The 27,930-nt window shown below is 52.4% G+C and overlaps 1 protein-coding gene and 1 long non-coding RNA gene across 2 annotated transcripts in view; one reads left to right on the top strand and one right to left on the bottom strand.

Moving 5' to 3' along the window:
- The first annotated feature begins 461 nt into the window (after positions 1-461).
- On the top strand, positions 462-4,800 carry LOC122468503. Its single transcript, XR_006293262.1, has 2 exons — positions 462-2,602; positions 3,071-4,800. It is a non-coding gene; the product is annotated as an uncharacterized LOC122468503 (long non-coding RNA).
- Positions 4,801-5,545: 745 nt separating this feature from the next.
- The window catches only part of IGDCC3 (immunoglobulin superfamily DCC subclass member 3), a 40,892-nt gene continuing 18,507 nt past the window's right edge, over positions 5,546-27,930 (bottom strand). The window contains exons 3-14 of the mRNA XM_043555145.1: positions 13,218-13,362; positions 12,724-12,854; positions 12,148-12,285; positions 10,424-10,582; positions 9,121-9,286; positions 8,607-8,854; positions 8,256-8,420; positions 7,811-8,002; positions 7,553-7,657; positions 6,921-7,059; positions 6,570-6,768; positions 5,546-6,318 (exon numbers count right to left, since the gene is read on the bottom strand). Coding sequence (XP_043411080.1) covers positions 6,094-6,318; positions 6,570-6,768; positions 6,921-7,059; positions 7,553-7,657; positions 7,811-8,002; positions 8,256-8,420; positions 8,607-8,854; positions 9,121-9,286; positions 10,424-10,582; positions 12,148-12,285; positions 12,724-12,854; positions 13,218-13,362 — 2,012 coding nt within the window. The 3' untranslated portion in view covers positions 5,546-6,093. The remainder of the gene's footprint in view (positions 6,319-6,569; positions 6,769-6,920; positions 7,060-7,552; positions 7,658-7,810; positions 8,003-8,255; positions 8,421-8,606; positions 8,855-9,120; positions 9,287-10,423; positions 10,583-12,147; positions 12,286-12,723; positions 12,855-13,217; positions 13,363-27,930) is intronic.

The following is a 27,930-nucleotide window of genomic DNA, read 5'->3' as shown; positions in this document are numbered from 1 at the left end:
GGCAGACTGCTTTTCACAATAGCTGCACAATTTCACATTCCCACCAGCAGTGTATGAGGGTTCTGATTTCTCCACATCTTCGACAACACTTGATATTACATGACTTTTTTATTCCAGCTATGCTATTAGCAACAAAGTGGTATGCCATTGTGGTTTTACTGTTTATTTATTTCATCAATGTGCTTATTGGCCATTTGTGTATCTTCTTTGCAGAAATGTATATTCAGATCCTTTGCCCATTTTTATCTATGTATCTTATTTTAAGATTTTAAATAATCTTTACACCCATGTGTGGCTTGAACTCATGACCCTGAGATTGAGAGTCGTGTGCACTTCTGACTGAGCTAGCCAGGTGCCCCACCTTTGCCCATTTTTAAATTGGGCTACTTGTCTTTTTATTATTGAGCTATTATTACTGAATCATGAGTTCTTTATATATTCCAGATACAAATCCTTTATCAGAAATAAGACGTGCAAATATTTTCTCCCATTCTGTGCTTGTCTTATCATTTTCTTGATAGTTTCATTTGAAACACAAACGTTTTTGATTTTGATGGTGCTCACTTTATCTGTTGTACCTTTGGCATGATGTCAAGGAAGCTATCACCTAATCCAAGGTTACAAATATGTACATCTATGTTTTCTTCTGTTTTAGCTTTTACATTTAGGTGTTTGTTCCATTTTAATTTCTTTTTACATGGTGTGAGGAAGGGGTCCAAATTCATTCCACTGCATGTGAATATCGACTTGTCCATTTGTTGAAAAGTCTCTTATTCCCCTAAGAACTGTATTGATATCCTTGTCAAAAATCAATTGACCATATATGTGAGTGTTTATTTCTGGGCTCACATTTCTATCCCATTGATCTGTATGTCTGTCCTTATGTCAGTACCCCACTGTCTTCATTACCGTAGCTTTGTAGTAAGTTTTGAAATCAGCAAGTGTGAGTCTTCCAACTTTGTTCTTTGTTCTCAAGATTGTTTTGCTAGTCAAGGTCCATATGAATTTAGGCTTAGCTTATCAGTTTCTGTAAAGAAGCCAACTGAGTTAACAACCCTTTGAGGTAGGAGCATATTATCCCTAGTTTACAGATGAGAAAACTGAGGCCTAAAGAAGTTGAGTCATCTGCTTGTGGTCGCATGATTAGGAAATGGCTGAGCACAGGGTTCAGACCACATCAGCCAGACTCCAGCTGGGTCAGAGCACCACCTCGGCTCCAGAACATACCATGCTTCTCACTAGGAGACAGAGCTCATCATTCTCAACAACAGAGTGTGAGCTCTGGGCTAGCTCCCAGGTAGCTAACATCTGAGGGTATGTGGCCACTGAGCCACCAGTTAAACTCCAGTTAAAAAAAGGACCTCTCTAAGGTGATACCTGAGCAGGGCATGGAAGAGAAATCACTCCTCCCGGGACTCCAGTTCTTCCTCCTCTCACCTCATCCCCAATAATTGGAGGCTTAGTCACGGGAGGAATGACCCCAAGTTTCCAGGTGCAAAATTCCCCTGTTGTTTAACCCAACATGATACCGTGCTAGCCAGGGATTGGCCCAAAGGGTTTTTTCTTTGTAACTTCATGACAGTGTCCCCAGCATTCCAGTTAGATGTCCCATTCCTGCATGCCTTCATTCAATAGGTACTAAGTGGGCCCTGGGAACACAAATTCCTATAGTGGGGAGTCAGACTGTGAGGCAAGGAAATAAATGCAGGAAGTTGAGCAGCACAGGACATTGGCATTCAGGGGAGAAGGAGCCCCAGGCAGTGAGCATTTTAGAGTGATGGCCAGGACCAGACCCTGCACTGTGGCAATAGGCACATGGCACAGGGTGCCCCAAGCTGTTTCATGAGAGAGTCACTGGTCCCTTCTGGCTCTGTCATTCTGGGTTCTAGCATCCCAGGCTGGAATGGGGCTGTTGGGCTTGCACCAGCTTCCCCCCTTACTGCACAAGGAGAGGGAACAGGCAGTGGAGAAGCGCCTTTTCAGGCATTCACATGGGCCTGGTTCCCTGCCCCCCCCCCCACCCCGGCATTGGCCTCAGGACTGGACACCAGTGTCCATCTTTACTAATAATTGGGATGTGGTCCATATACAGGGCTTGTGTAGGCATCAGGAGCAGCCCCAGCAGCAGCCCCTTCATGCCATGTCCTCTGAGGGGGAGCTTTCCTGCTCACCCAGCCCCCCAGCTCACTTGTTCTCCACCTGTCCCCCAACGTGGTCTTGAGACAGTTTTAAAACATGTCCATAACTTTGACTCTACTCCCTAAGTCCCCTCCCCTGGAACACGGCTGGGCTTAGTGACTTGATTCTAATGAATAGAACATGGCAGAAGTGACACCACGTGACATCCAGGGTTAGATTTGAAATGATGATGTAATTTCTACCTGGCTCTCTCTAGTTGCTTGTCCTTGGATCCCAGCCACCATGCTGTGAGGAAGCCCAGGCCACATGGAGAGGCCACATGCGGGTGTTGGGGCCGACAGCCAGCATCAGCGACCAGACATGAGAGCCAGCGGGCCTTCAGATAATTCCAGCCCCAGGCTTCAAGCTGCCACTGCTGATGTCCCCACAACTGTCCCTGCTGAGCCCTGCCCAAACTGCAAAGGTATGAATAAAATAAATGTTAGATTAAGCCACTAAGTTGTGTGGTGGCTTGTTATAGAGCATTAGACAATTGGAGCAGGTTGTAAGTCCTAGCTGCTACTGTTTTCTGCCCAAAGATAGTGTGTGGTGGGGGGAGGATGGGGACGGGTGTTTTCAGCCTGAGGCTGTGGGACTATTTGAGATCAGGACTCAGATTCCAGCCAGGCCCCTCCGGCTTTGACGCCTAGTTCTGTGAATCTGCCTAATTGGAACTCTGCTTCCCTTTACCTTAGTCTGGTTTGGCCTTGTTATACAGGCCCTGCCTATATTTGCATGTGATTTGTATGTAATTTGCATACATCTACATGGGTCGTATTAGGTGGTTTCTAAATGTTTCTGGATGCCTCCCGAGGGAAGGTACTGGTATCTTGGACTCTTGGAGGGGAAAGGGACACTGGAGGTTCACCTGGTCTACTCTCACCCCCTGCAGGATCTGCTTGAACAGATGACAAACCCACCATCTTCTCAGGCAGCCCTTGGATGGCTGGTTGTGTTGAAGAATTCCTGTGTTGCAAAGTTCCGTGTAAAGAAAGGTGAGGTATTGCGTCTCTATTTGGGCTTAGATCTTTTCTCTGAGAAAATCAGGGCAAATCAACCACTTCCCCTGGAGACTCAGAACAGGTGCTGTGGTGGCCTCAGGCTTCTCTTTCTTGGTTCAGCATCCATAACACCATTTCTGGTCTGACCGTGGGCAGAAGTGCCAGGCCAGGGCCTTTCAAATGAAATCTCATGAAAAGTGCAACACGTAAGACAGATAAAAGTGGAGCTGCTCTGGCTGAGTGTGGGCAGGGAGAGTGGAATCCCCCCGCAGAGAGGTTCGCCCCCCGACCTCTAGCCACAGCTGGAGAAGCCCAGCTTGCAAACCGCTATGCTGGTTTGCTCCTCCCAAAAGGTGCCTCTGGGTACAGATCCCAGCCCTCTAGACCTGCGGAGCTTCCCAGGTTGAGCCTTGACTCTCCATTTCTGCAGTAGAGGCAACACGGACATTCTAAGCAGTTGCATTGTTGCCTTCTACTAAGCTTAAGGTCCTCTGAGACCTCCAGATTTTTGTCCGTACAACCACCTTTAAGCCAAATCTCTCTTGGCCTACCCCAAGCTTTGGCAGCTCCGGACACCTGGCTTCAGGAGCCTGGACTGAGGAGCGGACAGGGAGTAATGGAGAGGGCTGGCCACGAGTTCTGGTTGTGTGACCTGGAAAGAATCAGCCAGATGCCATTCTTCAACTTTGGAGTGGAGACCAAAATGGTCCTTTCTGGTAGTGCATGAAAAGTACCTGGTTCAGTACTGGTGAGCTGTCACTAGGGCCAAGGGGCTAGTCTCAGACTCCTCACTGCCAGCTGAGGAGGTACACAGCAGTGGTCAGAATACAGACTATGGAATCACGTGGCCTGGTCTGGATACAAACTCTGATCCTGCCGTAACTGGCTATGTGAGATTTTAGACATTTCCTTCATCTGTCTTATCCTTTCTCCATTTCATCATCTGTAAAATGAGGGGACAATAGACTACCGCTCGGGAAGGTCCTGAGGACCCAGGGAAGCTTCCTACGTGTGGAGAGAGCCCAGCGTGCATGGTGCCTGTAAGTGGTACACAGGGGGCTGTTGTTATCCTGGGCTTTGACTTGGGAGAGTCGGCCTGGCCCACCGCTGGCTGCCCTAATCCCTGTACTCCCACCCTCCCCAGGACCTGACACAGCCACCACCAAACTCGAGGTTCACTTTGGCAACAGGACTTTTATTCAGTCAGAATGAGTAGAGTGTGACAAAAGTCAGGTCAAGTCAGGCCAGCGGGCTTCCCATCCCACTCCTACCCCAGACCGCTCTTCCCATGGGAGAGGGGGTTCCAGGATGAAGGGGGGTGCAGAGAGGCCAATGCAGGGACAGAGTGGGAGTTTTGAGGGGCCGTTGGCACAGGCCCAGCATTCAGGAGAAGGGGCAGACTGCCCTTTCCTGAGTCCACGTGGACATGACTCCAGTCTCCTAGGAAAACACCACAAATTCTACCTTCTTCAGCTAGTTAACTAAACTTTAGGGTTGGGGGTCAGGGACTTTATGGTCTAATCTCATACTTAAGGAATACACTTATCTTTTTTTTTTCCTTTAAAAAAAAGTTTTACTTCTATTTAAAAAAATGAATTAACCAAAAATAGGTATTTGTTTCCTTTTTTTTTTCTCCTACTTTAAGTATATTGAAAAACAACACAACAGAAAGGAAAAACAAGAAGTCACAAGAACATAAATCTTTAAACACACCTTGTATAAAAATATCTTCCAGCCACATCTGCTGACAGTGGTCGTTCCACTGTCCGGGGTTGGGTCAAACAGGCCGTGTCCCATGGGATAGAGCACTGGGCATCTGTGCCAGTTAAATCTCCCTGTCCGACACGCGCACACACCTGTCACACGCCCAGTCCGCTCCAGGGGCTCCGTGTCTCTGGGCAGAATAGGAGGCAGGCCACAGGGTGATACCCACCCCCCCACCCCCCACTCAGGCCGAGAGAGGGTCGTGGGGATCCAAGTCAAGGATCAGTTGGCTTGAGGGGGTAGGAACGGGAGTGGACAGATGGACAAGGAGGAGCAACGGCAGCATGCTGGGAGGTGGCTGGTCTGGAGCAATTTATACTTTAAGGAACAAATTTTCCTCTCATTTTTGTTTTTTTTTTTTTTTTCACATTTTCTTTGACCAATTCCATTTTTATTTCTGTAGTTCCTGAGAGGCCTGCCCTTGGTGACTTAGCCTCCGGCCTCCTCTCTGGGGGAGCAATAGAAGGGCTGCGGGCAGGAGGAGGGTCCAGTGATAACAACCAGGCCCGGAGAGCCAGCGAGCCTTGAGGTAGATGTTTTCTTTCACACCTGGAAATGGGGAAGTGCTTTTTTTTTTTTTTCTTTTTTTTTTTTTTTTTTTAAACTCTTGACAACAATATGGAAAGGGAGAGGGGGGTGCCCCTACAGGGGCTTGAGGTAGGAGTGCATTTGGGGCTCTGTTTGGGGATGGGGGCTGAGGCCACGGCCCAACTCCCCCAAGAACATTCATTCCGGCTGAGGTAGGTGCTGAGAGCCAAACAGCAAAAATCCATCCTGAGAAAACAAGGTCAGTGGAGGGTGACAGTGTCAGGGGCCCAGCCACAGCAGGGGCGTATTTTTGGAGTCTAATTCACCTTCCCCTCTCTTTTCTCTTTTTTTTTAAAGGAAAACATTAGTTCAGTTCCAAGTCATGTGGGTACCAGGCAAAGGTGAGGGGGGACATTAGTCCAAGGGAGGGGCTCCTGAAGGAACCCCTCCAGGTTCTAGGGAGGGAGGTCCCTGCTGAGGCTACTTTAGGTCTTGACAACCTGAGGGGCAGTCAGGACAGAAATGCTGGGAAGCCCCCCATCCAAGTCCCACATGACAGGAGAAATCTTGCCTTTGACCTGAGAATGGGGGGTTGCCCCCTCCGAAGCCTGCCAGACACTGGCTACTGGCCTGAGTGAGCTGGCTGGGCAGCTGGTGCTGTGGAGGCCCGAGTAGCCTGTCCTTCACTGAGGAACCCGGGGCCTCCGTCCTGGGGTGGCAGGGCAGCTGCGGGGCCTGCGAAGGGGGCCTTGGCTTCTGATGTCCTCTCCTCCAGAAGGCTGAATCCCTCAAGTGGCAGCATGGAGAACTGGGTCTCCTCACACAGGGCAGGGTCCCCAGGATCCTGCTGAGGAAAGGGCCAGTCACACTGGCGTCAGCATGAGGGCCAGAGCCCATGAGTCCCCAGCCAGTGGGTCAGGCTCTGGACCCAATCCCACTTGGGACTTAGGGTCTCTAGACCACTCTGCCTGATTCAGATGCTCAGACAAGAAGCACCAGCCATGGGTTTTGTGCCTGGAGCTTGGTGAAGGCTGATGACCGAGGTGAAGGGAGGGCAGGAGCCTGAAGCAGAGGCTTGCTCGAGGTGGGGGCACTCACCACGCATCTGGGGTCCGGCTGCCCCGCTGCCCCAGCTGGGGGGAACAGCTGTTCCAGTTCTTTCATGTCCACACGCTTCTTGTCTCGGCCCCGCTCTCCCCGTCCTGCCCCATTCAGTGCCAGGATGCTAGGATCCCTTGGGCTCCGGGGGCCCTGAGGAGGGGAGAGCTGGTTTTCTACATCCTTACACAAGAGGACCCTAAGGGGGTGAGCCAAGAGTTAGGGGGAGGGCTGTGGGGGGGGGGGGATGGGGCAAAAACAGAAGGATGGACACAGTGAGCCCCCAACTCTGCTTTCGAGTATAGCAGCACCTTCTCCAGGCCATCCCTGCCCCTCCTGCCCAGGACGCACCTGCCCCTTTGACCGAACAGGAGGAAGAGGACACAGAAGATGATGCAGGTGACCCCGATGTGGATGCCAATGACGATGCCTGTAGTGGACGTTTGGTTGGTGGGTTCCTCCTTCCGGCAGTCACATGGTGGGCTCAGGGCTAGGGGCAGGTGATGGTTGGGAGTTGTGGCTCTCTTGGCCTGAAGTACCTGGGACACGTAGCCTCTGGGGCTCTTCCTCCCTCAGCCATAGCTACCTCCGTGTCTACATAGTCTTTGCCGATAGGACCCCAGCCTACTTTTTCGGTTCTCTTTACTAGTTACTGAGTACTAACTTTGTGCCAGATACTGGGAATAACACTTTACAAGGACCATTTCATCCTCGCCACAGCTTTATAAAGTAGGTATTATTATCTCTGTTTTATAGAGAACAAAACTGGGGCTCAGAGAGGTTAAGTAACTTGCCTAAGGTCACACAGTTAGAATATCACTCCACTGAACTTCAAACTCCAATCCAAGCCTATGTTCTCAAGGGCCACATGCACTGTTACACTCTCCTACCTTCCCTGTATCCCTGTCCCCCTCCTCACTCAACACCTGGCCTCCCTTCCTGAGCACCAGTCTTTAGCCCCACAACCCCTCCCCAACGCCTACCTGTCCTCTCAGATGCTCCTCTCAAAGATACGAAGCGGACTGTGGCATTGCCCTCCCCATGCTGGTTGTAGGCCAGCAGCTTCACCTCGTACACCGTGGTGGGGTCTGAGGGAAAGGCAGTGCTGTGCTGAGTGACCTCAGCCCCCATAGGCAGCTCTGCCGCAGCAGGGAAACACAGGGAACCCCTGCGCCCCACCTCCTGGCACCAGGCACCGCACCCCTGCCCAGCTCCCCACGCGTGGTCTGTGGCTGCCTCACCGAGTTGGCTGAGGTTGTAGGAGGAGACTGTTGCAGGCAGCAGGACAGGGCCGGTGAAGGAGGCCCTGCTTGCTGGACGGTAAAACAGCTTGAAGCCTCCCTCATGCTGGGCCAGCCGGGGCCAGGGCTCCCACAGCAGCTGCAGGGAGGAGCCGCCCAGGACCCGCACGGACAACGGGGGTGGGGCAGGTGCTGCAGGCAGAGACCAAGATGTGAGGGGGGTTGCCACCTTCCACTGTGACCCATACCCTCAAGAGCCTGGCAGCTCTCTGGCCTCTGCCCCCCAGGCCTCCACTTGCTCAAAGATACCTTTACATGAGTTGGAAAAGGACGCCCCTTTCTCCAAGTAGACCCAGCCCCCACTCAGCCTCAGGGCCAGGCGCCCAGTGTAGTGCACAACCTGAACAAGCGTGTGTGGTGTTTTGCTCTAATACCTGGACCTCACCTTCACCCAGGGTGCTGGCCAGCACGGGGGCAGAGGCTGAGCTGGCCCCCCTTGGGGTATAGGCCTTGATGTAGAAGCTGTAGGCAGTGGAGGGTTCAAGGTCGCTCACCAGGTGCTGAAAGGTGTTCTTGCTGACTGCCTCCTGGTACTCCAGCTCCGGAGGGTCTGGGGAAGTGAAGGGTAGGGAGGGGCAATGTAAGGGGCATGAGGCAGTCTTACCAGCACTGGTGAAATGAGGGCATCCAGTGTGCAGGGGGTACAGTGGAGGGAAGGTGTTTGGTCAGGACATGCAGTATTGAAAGGGATGAAAAACAGTGAATAAAAAGAAGGGGCTGCAGAGCCCTCACCCACCAGCAGCCTTCCTGATGTGCAGGACATAGCCGATAATCTCCTTGGTGTTGACCAGGGGCTCATTCCAGGACACACGGACCTCAGTGGGTGACAGAGAGACTGCCTGCACATTGAGGGGGGGGCCAGGCAGCCCCTCAGCCCATAACACGGTCAGCCTGGCACTGGCCTGTGAGGAGCCAGCACTGTTCTCAGCCACACACTGGTAGATGGCCTCATCCTCAGGGCCGATTCCAGAAATTGTCAGGGTGCTGCAGGGGGAGGGAGAGCCTCAGATCCCCTCTCCCTGGCAGAGTACCCCTAAAAGTTGGCCAGATTACCCCACTGGAGAGGGCAAAATGACTTGTCTTGAGATCTTGCCACAAGCCAGTGGCAGACCAGGACTCAAACCCAAGTCTCCAGATTTAATTTAGTGCTCTTTCCTGGCACAAGGGGCAGAGCCTGCTCTGGCCATTCATCCAGGCCCCCTTTCCCACATCCTCCCGCATTCTCACCCCGGCACACACCACACACATGCCTGTTGTTATTCTTGAGCCTGACGTGGCCTCCTGGCCCCAGCACCTGTCCATTCTTCAACCATGTGACATGAGGGGGTGGCTCACCCTGGGCTTGGCAGGTGAACATGGCTGTGGTCCCAGCTGGCCTGGAGATGGACTGGGGGTGCTGGACAAACTCAGCTGGGGCTGGGGACACAGAGGAGCACAAGGAGCCATGAGGGGTAGGTGTAGGGAGACAAGACAGCTGTGAGTGAAGGGATGGGGTGCCGATGAGGACAGGGTAGCCTCAGGAAACACGGGTCTACGTCCTTGGGGAGAATCTTCCAGATGGGGCCCACCCTTCACCCTGGCCCAGGCTCCAGGAGATGATGGCAGGCCCCACCTCACTAGCCCCAGAGAGGCAGACCCAGGAGAGGACTCCATTTTAATGACTATTAAAAAGACTGACATTTGTATCCGAAAGCAATCAAGCTGAGCTCCCTGTTCAGGAAATTGTTAAATAAATAAATGTGCTAATAGGTTTGGCTGCACCTCCAAGGCGGTAATGACGGGGAGATGGATGAGCCCTCCGAACTAGCTCCCCTCACCCCTACATTCAATTCCGCCCTCCTCCAATCCCAGTTCTCCAGCTTCCATTAACACCCGAGAAATGAAATGCTCCATCACTTTCATTTGGACAGATTAACGGCACATGGAATGCTAAACAAACAGGCATTTAAGGTCCTAATTCCTCTATCTCCCACCCCTTCCCCAGCTCTCTGGGAGGGAGCCACAGCCGAAAACCCCTGAGAATGGGATCTCAGTCCAGTTCATGGGGACAGTTGAGCCCCAGGACAGGAGAATGGACAGAAGGACCTGATCAGCTTCAGAGGCTAACACCCGCCCCCTCCCCACACACCCTGCGCATGGAGACCAGCTGTGTGTGTGCATGTGGCTGGGTGTGACAAACACCTGAGAGTGTGCAAGCAGGTGTGAGCTTGCAGGTGCCACGTGTGTGAATGAAAACAGCACGTGGGAGGGGGGACACGTGTGAAGAACATGGGGTTAGGGGAATCAGTGGAGATTATAAAATGGAGGTGGGGGGGGTGGAAGGATGGCAAGGACAGCCAGTGGGACCCACAGGGGGTCGCTAACCAAGAATGTCTTCCCCATTCTTGTGAATGCAAGGTGGGAGCTGCCTTTTGGCCCGGCCTGGAGGCCTGGGGAGGGGCAGGGGCCACGGTTAAGGTTAGTACAGGGCCCCGAGCTTGTGCCAGGGATGTTGATGAAGGGAGGAAGGAATGGGGCAGGAGGAGGGTGCTGTGGGGCCGGGGAGGTCCGTACCTTGCACCACCAGCCGGCCTTGTGCTGTTCTCCTCACCCGGGTGCCTGGCCTGTTGGCTGCACAGACATAGACGCCGGAGTGCTGGACGGTCACATCTGAGATGATAAGATTGCCAGTGCCCAGCACCTGGATGCCCTCCACCCCGATGGGGCGGCCGTCTGAGAAGGGGAAGCAGGAGTGAGGAAGGGTCAGGGAGGTAAGTGTGGAAGAGGGGGAAGTGAGGAATGGTCCAGATTGTTGGACATTCCACCAGTCTTCCAGGGAACCTCCATCTTTTTACTTTTTAATGTTTTTTATTTGGAGGGAGGAGGAGAGAGAGAGCAGGGGAGGGGCAGAGAGAGGAGGAGACAGAGGATCCGAAGTGGGTTCTGTGCTGACAGCAGAGTCCGAATGTGGGGCTCGAACTCATGAACCAGAGCCTAAGTCAGATGCTTAACCAAATGAGCCATCAAGGTGCCCCCAAGGAACCTCAATCTTTGACCTCTGCACCTTCTCTCCCAAGCATCACAGTATTGTGGAAAAAGCAGGAGCAGCACTGAAAACTCTTGCCTAGCAGCAGAGACCTGGGCCCTAATTCTAGCATTTTTACTGATTCACTGGTGACCCTTAAGTCCCTTCTCAGGAAAGTAGGGGGTTTGGATTAGGTGGGTGGTTTCCCAGCCTGGTTTGTCTCTCCTGAAAAAAATTCCATGCTCAAATTTTCATTCTACTCATGGACTGTCACATTGCCCTTTAATATAAAGCCTCTGAGAAGTCCCACAGCAAAGAGACCTGGTTAAATCTGTTTCCCGAACTTGTGAGATGTTAGACCACCAAGCCATTATTTCCTCCCTGCAGATCCTGCTTTGGGAAATGTTGGGCCAGATGGTCCTTGCAGTGCCTATGGGCTCCTCCTAATGGTGAGGCCACTCTTTCCAGGCTCTCCCCGGGACTGGGCCCTTCCCCACCCCCACCCCCCCCCACCCCCCGCCCTCACCCCAGGATCAGATTAGCACAGTCAGAATGCAAGGAGACAGCTCCCCATTCAGTCCCTGAAGTGGTGAAATCTACTCCATTATCCTGCCTGCTGCCCCCTCCTTCCCCAATCACTCAGCTGCTACAATGTGGCACAGTCTCCTTGTGAATGCGACCCCACCCCATCCCCTCCAGACTCTCCTTCCCCTAGTGACCTTTCCACTCAGACAATGTGGGCCCATCTGCACCCTTTCATTTCTCTCCTTCAGCTGCCTAGGGATTTAGGCTGGGGATTTAGGGGGCCAGGCTAGAGACTGGGGGGCCCAGAGACAGGGTGTGACAACTGGCTGAGACTTGGAGGGGTTTGGAGTTGCACCACTGGGGAATATAGCCGGAATATAGAAGGCAGGGACACACAGGAGGGAAAAGAACCTGGGGAAAGAACGCTGCTGAGGGGTTCTGGAGAGCCTGATGCCACTGAGAGAGGAGCCTGGAGGCGGGAACAGCGCAGGACTTCTGGGGACTGGATGAGGTAACCCAGGGAGCTAAGCCATCCTCGCAGGGGGAGGGAGAATGTGGTGGGCAGGCCACCCTCCCCAGTCCTGCCAAGGAGAGGGAAACTTAGCCCCTCCGTAAGGCCCCAGAGAGCACAGACCCCCATGGAGAACAAACAGGATTCAAAGTCCCCCCCCCACAGCTGGGTGATGAGACCGCCCTCCCAGAGGGTGGGATAGGGTGGGAGAGGCTGGGGCTATAGGATGAGGCTCACCCAGGCGGCTCCAGGACACAATGGGGCGCGGGTTGCCCGTGGCGACACACTCAAGCACCGCAGTCTGGTGCACTGTCAGGGTGAGGTTCTCAGGCCCCACGAGTATCATTGGCTCCTTGTAGGCCCCGGAGCCTGAGCCTGGGAGGAAGATGCCATGTTTCTTCACTTCAGCTGTGACCCTTCCCACCTCATCCCACCCACAACCCAGGACATGGGGAATGGGCAACAAGATCCAGCCCAGAAACCAGGTCCTGTGGGCAGACAGAAGATGCCAGGGGCCCCAGGGCATGGCACACATCCACCCCTCCGCACCCAGCCTTGCCAGGGCCTCTGGCAATGGGAGAGCCCCCAGGTTAAGCAGAGGATGGGCTTCCCCTGGTAGAGCTGAGCCAGAGAGCAGGCCTCATTCCTTCTGAACCTTCACCACAAGGAACACAGAGCTTTGTGCTTAGCAGGTGCTCTACATACACCTGGCTGATTAGTCTCCAGGGGTCAGTTGAAGCGGGACTGACTGGAGAGTGAGGAGAAGTCAGGAGGCAGTTAGGGGCAGAACTAGGCAGAGCAAAAGAGCCTCACCTGACACGGTGAGCCTGGCCCCGTGGCTGACCCGGACACTGGCAATGTTCGAGGCTACGCAATGGAAGACACCACTGTCCTCAGCCCGAAGTCCTGTGATCTGCAGGACCCCCTTGGGCAGCAATGTGTACCTGTTGGAGCAAAGGGCACAGTCAACCACCAGCACAACCACCGTCACCATCGTTGGCCACATGGACACTGACATCACGGCCCAGTCTGCAGGTGCTGTCCCGAGATCAACACTGTCATCACCATCGTCATCACACACACAAGCTGGGACTCTGGCAGGTGGATGCACCACAATTCTAGCCCTGACGACAGTCACACGCAGTCTTTAAAAATAAATCCACCGAGCATCAAATCTGGGCCCTGCCAGCCACGTGGATACTTAATCTCCACACAGCACCAGCCCCGAGGCTGCATGAGGTCCCTCAGAGCCCAGACACTGGGCCTGCCTCCCCGTCTTCCCTCCAGCTTTCCCTCGTGTGGCTCACCTCTCATTGTCCGTGTCAATGGGGACTCTGTTCTTCTCCCACGTGATTAGGGGTTTGGGCAGCCCGTGGATTTGGCACTGGAAGCGGGCCACACCGCCCTCCTCTCCCACGGTGGCCTGAGGATGCACGTGGAAGTCGGACATGGCTGGGGAAACACAGGGATGTGTGTATGGAAGAGGCATATGGCCAAGGTGCGAGAGGAAAGAGTGTTGGTGTGTGGGTCATAGTCCTATTTCCTGGAGCCCTGGAACTCACTGCCGAGGGTCATGGAGTTTTCCTGGAGCTGGTAGACGCAGGGCAACAGCGTGGGGGACACCTCGTCACTTACCCTGCCTCCTACCCTGGGAAGCATCTCCCTGTACAGGGCGGCATAGGGCTGCAACACTCTGAGAGGTCTGGACAAATTCTTGGATGCCAGACCTCAAACAAGGCGATCTCGGGCTGACGATCCACAAAGGCCAGAGAAAGCCCTGTTCCCAAGTCCCACTCCCCACTTTTTCAGCTGCTTCCAGATTTATTTTTATAAACCCCCTCTAAGGTATCCAACGCTGGAGGATTATGCTGCATGGTTTACGGACCAGGAACCTGAGGCTAGAGAGAGAAAACAGTCCAGTGTCACCCAGCAGAGACACCTGTCATTAAACCCTGGTTTTATGACCACGCCCAGCAGCCTCTTTTGCCTTTCCTCATCATCCCCGTCTCCAGTTCTTCTGCAGTCTCTCAATGCACCCCGAGAGAGTGGTATATCCATCCAAGGTGACAAGCTTCACAGAAGACTGTCAGACCTACAATCTACATTTCAATGTGTCATAAATATTCAGGGACACCCCCTCCCCACCTTTTGGGGATCTGAACTGCTTGAACTCTGGTCTGCAGAGCCCAGGGCAGAGGGGCTGTGGTGCACCCCACACCCCATTTCAGGCTAGTTAAGTGTGTCTACCCACCCTCACTCCCACCCAGCCCCAACCCCACGCTGTAAACCCAGGGAAGGCACCCCTCCCACGTGGGTTCCCAGCTTCAGCACCAGGGCTGCGATTTCATTAAAATCCACTTTGCTTCAAGTGCGGGAAGGCGGCTCACCATCTGTCCAGGCAGGCAGCCCCTCCCCTCCGGCACTCCATCAACTGGGACAGTCATCCCCTCCCAGAAGGAGCCCTCCCCCCACAGCAGGTTGGGCGCTGGAGCTTGTCCTGGCTCCTGCCCCTGGTTCCCTGGTGTGGGTGGGCACACCCCATCTCGGGCCCCCTCAATCCACCGGCTTGTTCAGGACTCCAGGGCAGCCCCAGAAGGCTGAGCCTTTGTACCCTTCTTCCCAGAGTCTCTGGGGGCTGACTCTTTTGTGGCATGGTCTCCATCTCATTTGCATGTGGTTCATTAAATATAAACATGCATAAAAATCCCCCGCCCTGCCTCCTCCTTTCAGGGCCTCCTGGGAGTGCAGCTGATGGGTGTGAGCAGCTCCTTGCACATGTGTGCAGAGCTGTCTTCTCTGGGAGGATGTGGCTGTGTCCATGGATGTGGGCTGAGTGTCTATGGCTGGATTTGAATGGGGATTTGTATCTCTCAGCTCCTGTGGCTAGTGTGTGATTCTGGTACTGTGCAGATAATCTCATGTATTCCCACGAAGGTAGAAGTCTTATAAAGGAGGCCCTCAGAGCAGGAGGTGGGGGCAAGTATCCCAGCTGGTGTCCCCGTCAGGCTTGGTGAGAGGATCCCCAGAGGGTCAGCCTGCCCTCTCTCAGGCCAAAGGCTATGTTTGGCCAAGGACCTGCAGGTCAGCCCAGGAGCGTGTAGGAGGGGGCCAAGTCACTGCTGGATCCCCTCTGTTGCCTGCAGACCTCAACCTCCAGGAGGGCAGGGCTGGATGCAGGCCTAGGGAGTGGAGGGGGCACCTATGCTCCTGGATTTGCTGTCTGTGCGCCCTGGGCTCTGCCCATTCAGGAGCTGGGGCACTACCTTCCCCCTCCTCACTCCAGCTGGAGAAGAGCTTGCAGCCCCCCAGGGACCTGGGGCGGGGACTAATGGCTCTGCTGACTACAGATGCCTCCTCATTAAGGAGTCCAATCCTTTTGTGTTTCTAGCCCCCAGCCTGGGCTCCCCGGGGGAGCCTCGACTGAGGGGCTGGCCTGAGAGTACAAGGGGAAGGACTGCTGCTTCTCGGGGCGCTAGACATGGAGCAAGTCTGGCCTCTACCATCTTGCCCCCCCCACCTCAAAACTATACAAGGACAACAGCATGGGTTGAATGTGTACTAGAGAGGAATGCTCAAGTAGGAAGCAGTCAGAGGTAAGAAGCCAGCCCAATACTCTTCTTCGCACAGTGGCCAACAGGACTCCTAAGGGTCCCCCGGGGCCCCTTGGATGCAGCTGCACCCCCTCTGCCCAGGGCTCCACGTTTCCCTTCCACCAGAGCAGCACCTTGCTGTACCTGTCAGCTTTGCTTCATTGCAATTCTGCCAAACATTTCATTTGAAGGGTAGCTTTGCCTTTAAAAGTGCTTGAAAAACACTCATCTAGAAGCTAACCCCTTCATTTTATGAAGGGGGCACTGAGGCCTAGGCCCTCTGCCGGGGTCCCTTAGATCTCCAGCAACTTTTTCACTCTCCAAGGGCACGTAAGCCCAGAATGGACTGCAGGACAGACCAGCCTCTTCTCACTGGTTGGGAGATGGTACCGTATTCCAAGTTGGCGGGGGGGGGGGGGGGGGGGTTGGATAGGGAGCTTCAGAGATGGTTCCTCAGTCCCATCCCTTGGAGCCCAGCTGGCTGCACAGATGTGGTCCGGGGGAGTAGGGTGTGATAGAAGGGGTGGTCCTTTTTACCTGAGGCTCCTTTTTTTTTTTTTTTACATTTATTTATTGGGGGTGGGGGGTGGGAGGGGCAGAGAGAGAAGAGAAAAACCCCAAGCAGACTCAGAGCCTGACCAGAGGCTCGAACTCACAAACCATGAGATCATGACCTGAGCTAAAAGCCAGAGTCAACCACTTAACCGACGGAAACACCTAGGCACCCCTTCCTGAGGTTCCTTCTTGCCTCCCCTTCCTCACTCCTACCCAGCCCTTTGGTCTGGTCAGCCCTATGGATTCCTTAGACGTCCAAGGGGGTTGCCTTGAGACCCTGGGTAGACAGTGTCCGAGCACCAGTCTGCTCATGCGTCAAGGGGAACAGGTACTTCTCAGGGCCCTTCCAGCTCTGACTCCCGCTGCCTTCATAAATAGGCCCTTGTTCAAATGCACAATCTTTCATTCACTCCTAGTTCACAGGCAACATGTTTTTTCTTTAAGAAGTGAGAGAAAGTTTCTAGGGGCCACTTAGGCCTCCTCTAGTCTCTCAGGGTGGGACAGGTTTGGCTCACAAGTTTGTTTTTGTCCTGGCTTATGCTAGCAGGCCACGGAGCCAGAGGGAAGATGTCCTTCATCATGTCTCTCTGGGCAACCATAGGAGTATGGGCCTGAGGACTGGACCTCAGAGCATACTGAGCCCTGAACAAGTCCTCCTGGGGCCACTGGGTGATTAGTAATGGAATACACAGGCTACTGTTGTAGCTGGAGACACTGTGTGTGGCGGGTGTCGGCAGTATTGTGCCTGTGGCTGGTGTACGTGAAAGTGGTGCTGTAACTTGTGGCTGTTGGTGCTTTTGGTTACGGAGGGATAGTTTTGGGTCCCTCACTGCCAGCTGGTAATGGGAGGGAGTACAGGGCAGTGGTTGGAGGGCCCTTTCAGTGTGAGGGCCGGAGACAGTGACAGGGAAGACAAAGGCCTGTTTGGGGGACTTTGTGGAAAAAGCACCTTTGTCCCCAAGCAGTCTGGGAGGGACTCTCCCAGTTCCTCCCTGCCCCCATCATGGGTACAGCCAGACAATGGGGAAAGATGGGCAGAGAGAGCCCAGCAATCCACCTGGGCTGAAAGGGAGCAGGAACAGGCAGGAAATGGCTCCTGGACACCCCCTATAAATTACCCAAGGGGGGGGGTGTCTCCTGAGAGCCAGATCTAGAGCAGCTCAGGGAGGGGAGGGAGGACTTTCCTCCTGGTCCAGGACCTCTGGCAAGGTCAGGCCTGGATCTGATTAGACAGGCTCCAGGGGGATGCTGCAGGGCAGGGAAGGGTCGAGGCAAAGTGCTGGGAAGGAAGCTGGCAGCAACCCCGGAGCCCAGCCTCCCACTCTTTGACTATAGCCACACTCCTACCCCATGTGTGATGACAAACAGATCAGTGGCACTTTAGGATGGAGAGTTCAAAACACAGTGTTTGCAGAAGTCGGTGGCACAGGGAGTCTAAAGGCACCAACTGCCACCACTCACACAGCCATTCAAGAGCAACAACCACGAACCACAGATTCCTCCAAAGGCCACCACAGCAATCCCCTCCTTGTATCCATTCCTGCTAGGATCAGGAACGCCCCAGATGCCTAGCCCTTCCTCAGGCAGCTCAGGTGATTGTAATGTTTTTCCTTACACTCCAGACCTGCCTGAATCCCCTCTGCTTCTACCCACTTTCTCCAACTGTCCCCTCCAGACTCACATTTTCCAATATAGGAGCCAGGTTTTAAGCACTGGAGATGTGGCCAGTCCAAACTGAGATGGGATGGAAGTGTAAAAAATACACATTGGTTTTCAAAGATTTAGTATAAAATAAAAAGACACTAAGCATTAGACAAATGCAAATCAAAACCCTAATGAGATACTACCTCACACCCATTAGGATGGCTACTGTCAAAGCAAAAACAGAAACAAAACAAAAAACAAACCACAGAAGATAACAAGTGTTGGCAAGCGTGTGGAGAAATCGGAACCCTTGCATACTGTTGGTGGAAGGTAAACTGGCATAGCCGTTACCGAAAACGGTATGGCGGTTCTTCAAAAAAGAAACAGGATTATCATATAACCCAGCAATTCTACTTCTGGGTATATACCCAAAAGAATGAAAAGCAGGGTCTTAAAGAGGTATTTGTATACCTGCATCTGCCACAGCATTATTCAGAATAGGTAAAAGGTGGAAGCAGCCAAGTGTGCATCAGTGGAGAGTGGATAAACACACACACACACAAGGGAACATCACTCAGCCTTAAAAAGGAAGGACATTCTGACACAGGCTACTACACGGATAAACTTTGAGAACATTATGCTAAGTGAAATAAGCCCGACACAAAAAGACAAGCACCGTATGATTCCACTTACATGAGGTACTTGGAGTGGTCAAACTCAGACAGAAAGTCGAGCGGTGGTTGCACAGGGCTGGGGTAAGAGGGACATGGGCAGTTATATAATGGAAATAGAGTTTCACTTTTGGAAGGTGAATTCTGGAGGCGGATGGTAGGGATGGTTTGTACGATAATATGAAGGAACTTCATGCCGCTGAACTGTACGCTTAGAAACATAGTTAAGACAATAAATTTTATGTGTATTTTACCACAATTTAAAACTTACAGGGGCCCGTGGGTGGCTCAGTCGGTTGAGCATCCGACTTTAGCTCAGATCATGATTCCGCAGTTTTTGAGTTTAAGCCCCGCATCAGGTTCGCTACTGTCGGCACAGCGCCCATTTCAAATCCTCTGTCCCCCCTTGCTGCCCCTCCCCCACTTGTGCTCTCTCAAAAATAAAATATTAAAAACAAACAAAAAAACTTGGACAAATAATTGTAATCGATAGGCATAAATAATTTAAAATATTTATTACACATGCAAATAATATTTTGCATTTTAAAGACTTGGCTCAACCTGTTTCTGATTCTGTGTCTCTCTCTCTCTCTGCTCCTCCCCCGTTCATGCTCTGTCTCTCTCTGTCCCAAAAAAATAAACGTTGAAAAAAAAAATTAAAAAAAAAAAAAAGACTTGGCTCAAAAAATGCAAAAGCCTTACTAATAATTAAAAAATCATGATTACATTAGGGCACCTGGCTGGCTCAGTCAGTGGAGCATGCAGTCAAGGTCATGAGTTCAAGCCTCACATTGAGCATAGAGATTACTTAAAGTAAATAAATATTTAAAAATAAAAATAATGATTGTATGTTGGAATATTTTAGATATACTAAGTAAAATAAAATTTATTATTAAAATTAACTTCACCTGGTTTAAAAAAAATTTTTTTTAATGTTTATTTAGATTTGAGAGAGAGACAGAGTGTGAGTGGGGGAGGGGCAGAGAGAGAGGGAGACACAGATCCGAAGTAAGCTTCAGGGTCTGAGGTGTTAGCACAGAGCTCGGCGCAGGGCTCAAACTCATGAACCACCAGATCATGACCCGAGCTGAAGTCGGACACTCAACCGACTGAGCCACCCAGGGCACCCTGTCACCTGGTTTTTGTTTGTTTTTGGTAAATGCGACTGACCCCTAGAAAATTTAAAATTACCTATGTGGCTCATATTATATTTCCACTGGAAAGAGCTGCTCTAGAAGATAAAAAATTTTGTTCTTCACACAACAGCCCTTCAAATACTTGAGGTCTGAGTTGTTCCGAGAGAAACATCTGAGGTAAACACCGTCAACTCTTTCAGTTATTTGTGATGTGAAATGATGTTCAGATGCCTTGAGCCTGGAGACCCTCCTTTAGCCAAGCTCTAGGTAGGCAAGTCTCCCTTACAGTGGGGTGTCTAGAAATGGCCAGAGCCCCCTGGGGATGGTCTGAGGACTTAGAGCAGATTTCAGCCATCAGCTGTAGTGAGTACCCCTGTGCTGTCCAGTATGGTAGCCACTAACCACATTTAAATTAAATTTAAACAAAATTCAAAAATTCAGTTCCTCTGATTCACTCACTACCTCTCAAGTGCCCAAGAGTAGGCTACTGGCTACATTATGGGTCAGCACCAATAGACCATTTCCATCATCACAGAAAATTCTATTGGACACTGCTGGTCTAAGTCCAAGAGAAGGCCTCAGATGCCCAGCTGCCTTCTCTCTTGCCGCCCCAGCTGAGAGGCCCCCTTCCTCATACCTCACTAGCCTAGCATTGCCCCTGCTGGCTTCCTCCCCACAAGGGCCATATTTGATCATACCTTGGTCTATCACACTGCATGGCAGAGAAAGCCTCACACAGCAAGATTTTAGCTCCCAGTGAGGAAATAGTTGCTAAGAGCTTTTTGAGGTAGTGGGACAGTTAATGGTATGGGCTCTGGAGTCATACAGTACCAGGTTCAAAACTCAACACCACCACTCTTAGCTGTGTGACCTTGGGCAAGTTACTTAATCTCTCTGAACCTCTATGTTGTCACTTATAAAATAGGGACGAATAGCTCATGTCGCTAGTGCTGCTGCACTAGGGGATTCAACGTGAAATATTTGCAAAGTGCTTAACACATAGTTAAATCCTTGCTAGCTGTTGCTAAGGGAAATTAGTAGAATCTTGAGTTCAAGGGAACTGAGAGGGAAGAGTGTAGTGGGAATGGGGGGGAGAGGTAGAAGCAGTCTTCCCCAAGAGGGTAACCATCTTCCCTCAGAGGATTAGTGGTAGGACCTCAAAGCCTCCAGAGAAGTGAATAAAGACAGAATTTGTAAGGTCTGTGTGGTGAGAGGGCATCAGTGCCAGGGGAGGGGGGCAGCCAGATACAAACCAAGCCCAACTTCTTCTCACTTCTGCCTGGGGGCTCCACAGAGGCCCCAATAGTGAGCTGTCAGCTGGAAGAAGCCATCGGGTAATTGAGGCCTTGATTTCTCTAGTAAAATGTTTATGAAGCCCATAAACTCATGCCTTTATTGGCCAGGCTCATTCCAGGGGATGGATGTGGCTCTCTGAGGTATAGTTAAAGCACCTGCTGAACTCAGGCACCCGAGGGCTACTCTGGCCCCCACCCAGACCCACCAGGCAGAGTGACCCCTGGAGGGCAGGGAGACCAGCCAAGTCCCACCTCAAACACTCTTTAAACTTCTCAAAGCTTATAAATGTCCTATCTCTAAATGTGTATGGGAAGGAAAGAGGAATCCCCAAGTGCTGGGGATTTGCCATAATCCCCAGTGGGGTCTTGGACTTGTCCTCAGGGTTATCTGGCCCAGGCTCACCTTCCTCAGCACTCTGTCCCTGTCTCCTCGCTATCTCAGTCCCCACGTTGCCCCCGACTTTTGCTCTGTTAGGGAAGAAGCCCCACATGGATTGGCCATTGTCACTTGGGGTAGGAGAAACTATGAACTTAGGAGACCTGTATTTACTTCCCTGGGCCTCCAAAGGGGAGTCTGAGAGTCGAATTAAGATTGTGAATCCAAAGAGTATGTTTTGGGGGAGCTTTGTGGGGTTGGGTGTTGGATGGGTGTGGGTGGATGGTGTCTGCTTACAAACAGCCCCAGAGGACTGCAAGGTCTCAGAGGCCCTGCTCAAGCTTCACTGGGGGTGATTGATTCCTCTGGGCCTTTGCCTGGTGACCCTGCTCTGAGAAGCCTCTGGATCCTTTTGTCTGCCTCCTCAAGCCCCTTACCCCCTGCCTCAGCTCTGAACCCCAGCCCCTCCCACCCCAACACCAGCTCACCACTCCCCCCAGCCCCAATTCTAACACAAAAGGCAACTTTGTCTTTCAAGTCAGTAGCCGTAAATCCACATTTCTCCCCTCCCCCCTGGCAGCCACCTCTGACAAATGGGGGGGCCTGGATGGGGAGAGGTAGGGAGCAGTGGGAGGCCAGGCTCAGCTTGGGAAAGTCCCTGCATCCAGCTGTTGGCCCGCTGTAGGGCTGGAGAGTATCGAACCTTTACGGCCTGATCTTTGATTCCAATGGACTGTAAGGCCCGAGGCACAGCTGCAGGGGAGGCAATCAGGGGCTCTCTGCACCTCTGGGCTGGGCTTTTATGACCCAAGAAGAATAAAACCTCTCAAAGCCCTACTTCTAATTATTCTGCCCATATTTCGGGGGCTCCAGTTCTTCCTCCAGATCAAGCCATAGGCTCCTCCTCTCTGCATCCTCCAGCCTTCAGTGGAGGGTATGATGTGTGCCTGGGGGGATATGTGCTGTGGGGCAGGTAGTGTCTGCCTTATGCAGCTTGGTGGACATGCCACTGGGTGGGTGTGCCCACTGCTTTCATTGGTGGCCCCGGACACATTCAGGGAAGGGGAAGGAGAGGGAAGTTATCACTTACCCCATGTGACCACCCTACCCTACCCCACTGCTAGGTTTTCAGAAGCAGCCCATATTCAAATATTTTGCCCTGTTTTCATCCCATGTATCAGGCAATATCACATCAGAGGATGTGTCCTGGTTTTTGGTTTGGGAAATAGTCATTTGTCATGTTTACACAGCAGACCCACTGAGTGGACTCTAAGCATGCATTCGACAGATCCTTATTGACTTCTAATGTGTCAGGTTGTTCTGGTACCCTATGAGCAAATGCCTTCCATCCCACAGGCCCTGTCCTTAGATATCCCCACCCAAACTCCTAAGAAATATCAAAAGGGTGAGAGCACAGAGCCAGGATCTCAGGTACTATCACAGCACCACTCTGAAAAACAGACCTACAGAAGCTTCTGATGGTCGGAGGTTACATGTTATACTTGCTAGCATAACCCTGAGAAGTGGGGATTGCTACCCGTTCTGGGGCTCAGAGAGATTAATTAACACAGCCACTTAGTGATGTTAAAGCAGACATTTGAACTCAGAGCGGCCTAACTCCACACCCAGTGCTCTTTCTCTGCATCAGAACTGGGGTGGGATGGGCACACGTATTCAAATGCTGCTCAAACAGGACTGATGATCCCTGCAGACACGCTTACAGAAAAACACAGAGACACACAGCATCCTAGACCCTTATGAGCACCATGCCTACTCGCATTCAGAGACACCAGGGTCCAGCAGGCTCCATGCTAATGGTACTCCCCCAGGGCTTGGGGGCAGGTTTCACAGAATATAACTAATGCAGATAAGCACCTTGATAAGGTGGGGTTATCACCCCACTAATGGTCATGGAGCCCACACATGCTTCCTAAGTTCTGTGAACACAGGTGCTTGTCCCAGGGTAGCTCTTCCCTGAGCATTTCCAAATCAGCAATCTAGGACACAGAACTGTAGGGCCTTGAGAGGGTTGGGCCTTAGAAGATAGAGGAGTAATTTATTTTCCTGATTTGGGGCAGGGGGGCAAGGCACTGTGAAATACTAGTGGCTTTTGTGGGGTGAGGGGCAAGGGGAGGAAGTGCTAAAGGGAGGGGAAGTTGTGAGACAGACTCAGACCTGTCATAACTGGATGTATGATCTTGATAAAACCAAAGCCCCTCTCTGGACCTCTGTTTCCTCTTCTGTAAAATTAGGAAGTTGAGTTGGACAAGTTATAAAGGCTTATCCAGCCTCAGCCTTTGAGGCACATTTGCTTCCAAGCGCTAGCCAGGGGTACAGAGTCAGGGGCTAGGAGCCAACTGGGGAATCGCTCTCTGCCTTACATTTGAGAATATCCAGGCCCAGCAGAGCCCCTCTCCACAGACTGCACGTCTCTGCCCGTGTCAGGGTCACCAATCTTCCTTATGTAAACCTGCCCAGGCCCACAACATCCTTAACTTCCCGTCGTTCTGGTCAAGACACCGGATCTCTCTCACCTCCCGGAAGGGCGTCTGGTTAGGCGGCCCAGGCTGGAGCTATTAAGTAAATTGCTTTCACATGACCATGAGGACAACTCAACAAAAACAGATACTTCCCCTAAATTTCCAGAGCCATATATTAGGTTTTGTAGGGACTAATACTGCAGGGGTCAGGTAGTGGACAGGTGACCTGGGATCATGCTTGGCTCTGTCACAGACTCCCTATGTGACCTTTCGATTCCAACCTTGGTTCTCTCATCTGTGAAATGTGAGTGGCGCAGGATAGACAAGATAATCTCTAAGGTCCACACCAACATTAACATTCTAGGATAACACTGGGTAAAGTGGTCTCCTCTGCATCCATGGAAGGCCCTTCTCCTATTCTCAAACCTTGATCTGATGCTGCTTTTATGTTTCATGACTCTGCAGAATCCCTGGTGGCTCAAAACCAAACCACAGGAGATTAAGGCCTGTAGGCCCTCCACCCCAACAATACTCCAGAATAAGCCTCATCTGTTTGGGGAAGAGGGAGGCCTGCACTCCCTAGGAGGATCATAGAGTTTCTTGGTTGCTATGGGGCTCCCAATTCTTGGAAATAGACTTATGTGGGGAACCCCACTACCGCCCTCCAGTTGTCAGAGGTTTTCCAAAGCCCTGGGAACCATCTTCCAGAGAGGGTTTCCAAAGCTTTCCCATACATTCAAAGGCCTCACCACACCCACCCCTAACCTCTTCCTCTCCCTCTCTTACTAATGGCGCAACATGCACCAGCTGCCCAAGCTACAAGCAAACCCAGGGGTTACTGACCCATCCTTCTCCCTCTCTCCCACAACAAACTGGTCACCAAACCCAGGTGTATGATCTCTTTTGCATACCACTTGGCTTAGGCTCTGAGCACTCTCCGTTGTTTCTGTGATAGCCTCCCCGCTCCCTCCTCTTCTTCCCTCATACTGAAGCCATAATTGTCTTCCTAAACATCCAATATGATCATCAAACACCTTTGGTGGTTCTCCATTGCCTTGAATCAAAGCACTCTCCTTGAGATGGCATTCAAGGTCTTCACTATTAGGTCCTGTTTGCTCTTTCTAGCCTCAAATGCCAGCTCATTCTGCCTTCATGTGGTTTGTACTCTGACCATGTCAGACAAGGTTGCCTTCCCTGGATATATGATAGATGCTCACACTGCCATTTCTTTGCATTCTGCTGTCCCCTCTGCCTGGAACTTTTTGATCCTCTCTCTTACCAGCACCCCCATTCTCCACATCCCCCAAAGGAGGCAGAATTAATTGTGCCTCTCTCCTTGTCCTTATTGGACTGTATTAGAATCCATTGTTCACACATCAATCTACTTACTAGCCTAGGAGTCCCTTACTAAGAATGGCCTGCTGTACCTTTCTACCTCGAGCACCTAGAACAAATACTAGGTAAATAATAATTCCTCATAAACTATTTCCTGAATGTTGACTTTAAGGGTTATATGGTTTGGGGGGGGGGTGGTCCTTCCCCATCATCTTCTCTTCCACCCAAGTCCCTTACCCCACTACAATCCAGTGTCTGTTCTTGGGCAAGTTATTCCTCTACCTGAGTCTCAATTTCTCGGATGAAAACGAGTCAGTTAGACTGGCCACCGTTCTGGCACTGGGCCGTGTATCAGAATAACTTAGGAGGCTGGGTAACAATGCAGATTTCTGTACACCACCGCCAGAGAGATTCAGATCCTTTGGTCTGGCGTGATGCTCAGGAATCTGTATCTCCATTAAAGCTCACCAGGGTGTCTCAAATGCACAGTCAGGATTGGGAACCCCTGGGCTGGCAGGTTCTTGAGAATCTGATCTTTCCTAAGGCTCCAGCATCCCACAAGGGCAGATTCTCAGCCCAGCCTGGCCCCCAAGCCCCCACCCCACCCCCCTCAAGCCTTGTTCGAGGCCGGCTGGTCCAGGACGTGTGACTCCGATGCCACGAGGAGAGGCGCAGAGTGGGCAGCGGGCGGATGGACGAACGTGCGAGAGCCCGGCCCCCGCGGGGGTCCCCAGCTCAGTCCCCGGGATGGCGGGCGGGGTCAGCGCCCCGAGCCTGAGGCCCTGAGAGCAGCTCTCTCCCGGCGGCAGGAGTAAGTGGGACCATCTGCTCCTCTCCTCGGAGGTCAGAGCTTTGTGTCAAGCTCCCATCCCCCTCGCTCCTCCCCCCTCCTCCCCGCCCCGTGCCCTCTGACTCCCGGGACTGGAAAGAAAGAAGCCCTCGAGGTCCTGATGAAAGTGGCAGTGTGATGGGGAGCGACAGCGGCCGCCGAGCTCGGGGCGCGGGCAGGCCCCCGGCCGGCGGGCGAGGGCCGGGTCGGGAGGAGCGCGGGGTCCCGCGCAGCGGCCGCGGGGCCGAGCGGGCGGGCGGCTCCCGCGGGAGGCAGCGCCGGTTCCCACAGCCGGCCCGGCCGCCGGGCCCCTTTGAAGTGGCCGCAGCTGCACACCCCGACCCGCCGCTAATCCCCGCGGGGCGGGCGCCCTCGCCCCCCCGCATAGCGGTAGTGTCCGCGCTGAATGGCGCTGGCTAATTACCTCGCTCGCACCGCCGCGGGTGAATGAGAGAATCCGGCATTGTGCGCGGCGAATGGAGAAAATAAGACAGCCATTGTCCTCACACGCCAAACGAGGGTTTGATGTCGCTGGGGCGAGCGAGGCACCATTTCCCGCCGCCTCCTCCCACCGCCCCCCACCCCCACCCCCACCCCCACCCCGGCGGCGCAAATTCCCCAAGCTGGGCCCGGCCCCTGCGGCCGCGGGGGAAACTGAGGAAGCCGGGAGAGTGCAACTGCTCCAGGCTCCCTCCCGCCCCACCACCCGCTCCTCACCTGCCTTCTCCACCCGCAGGTTCTCAGGGCGCCTCCTGGGCTCGCCCAGCCCCGAAAACCAGGCTCGGCCCTGCGCCCACCAACCTGATTAGACGTCGTTGGGAACGCGTGAGACAACTGTCGAGGGAGCCGCTATTTCCGCACCTCGGTGCCCAGCTGTGTGCCATCAACCCACAGGGCTGGGGAATTTCGGGGCGGTGGCTGGAGAGACGATTACAGGAGGCGCGAGAGGAAGACTCCGGAGAGAACGGGAAGGGAGATGAGCTGTGGGGAGCCTGGACTGATGGAGGGACTGGCCTCCTCAGGGAGGAAGAGGGAAATGGTTGGAAAGGACAGGTCCGAATTATAGAGGGTCTGCAAAACCAGGCCCTGGGGTCGGGACGGAGTGCCCTGTGCAAGGAGGCTACTGTTCTGAGTCAGGGAGAGTGGTGGGCTGATGGGTTAAGACTGCAGTTACAGCCGCAAGGAAACCCACTCAACATCAGAAACCCTACTTGCCTCAGGCAATCTCCCCCATCTTTTAGGTAGAAGGATATAAGGTAACTCAGCTGGGAAATCAGGACTAAAGGAGATGACCATGCAGATGGGCAAGCAGACGAGCATGCTATTGAGGCATTCAACAGATGCCGGTGGGCTCTATCAGGCTTCCTTCTCTTTACCATCACCACCAAGTAAGGTGGGGTTTTTTTTTTTTCGTGGGGAGGGAGCAGAAAATTATATCCTTCAACATCAGGAAATGTCTTATCTTTCTATCCCTGAGTCCTTAGCTCAGAGGCAAGTAGGTACAAGATAGATAGATGCTTTTTGAGATTTGTTGATAGGAGAAATGAGCTGTTTTAATATCCCTCAATTCCACATTTCCTTTTCCTGGAAGCACATACTTCCTCATCCCTTCTGATGGGATCTTAGACTCTTTCTGCCTGAAGGAAGAATGTTATACACATTGCTTCGATGTCCTATCAGGCTTATCAAATGATAAAAGGGTCCAGTCCGTTGCCCTGATCAACAGTAGGCTATTGGGCTGAACCAGTTAGCACCACTCATTTGGTGCATATCATAGAGCTCCTTCTGAGGCTGCAGTCTTTTCTAATTGTCTAGATTATAAAATAGACTATAAACTAGATTATAAATTCGTTATAGGCAGCCCATAGCCAGACTCTTTAACAGAACCAACCATCTACTTACCCATTCATCCACTTATTTGAGAATAAAATTAAAGAATGAAAAACACTTGTTGAGTCAAAACTGTTCTTTGCTCTGACCCACCAACCCTATTTAACGTTAACAAGTACTAGCTGTGACAGGGATACGTGAAAAGCATGCTTTTAAAGGAGAGGAAAATCTAAGCATAGCTCACTGTTTTTCTGACACAATCCTGAATCAAGGTTTAAT

Source organism: Prionailurus bengalensis, chromosome B3 (assembly GCF_016509475.1).
Source record: "Prionailurus bengalensis isolate Pbe53 chromosome B3, Fcat_Pben_1.1_paternal_pri, whole genome shotgun sequence".
NCBI lineage: Eukaryota > Metazoa > Chordata > Mammalia > Carnivora > Felidae > Prionailurus > Prionailurus bengalensis.
Note: the sequence above shows the minus strand (reverse complement) of the source record. Positions and strands in the feature narration are given on the sequence as shown.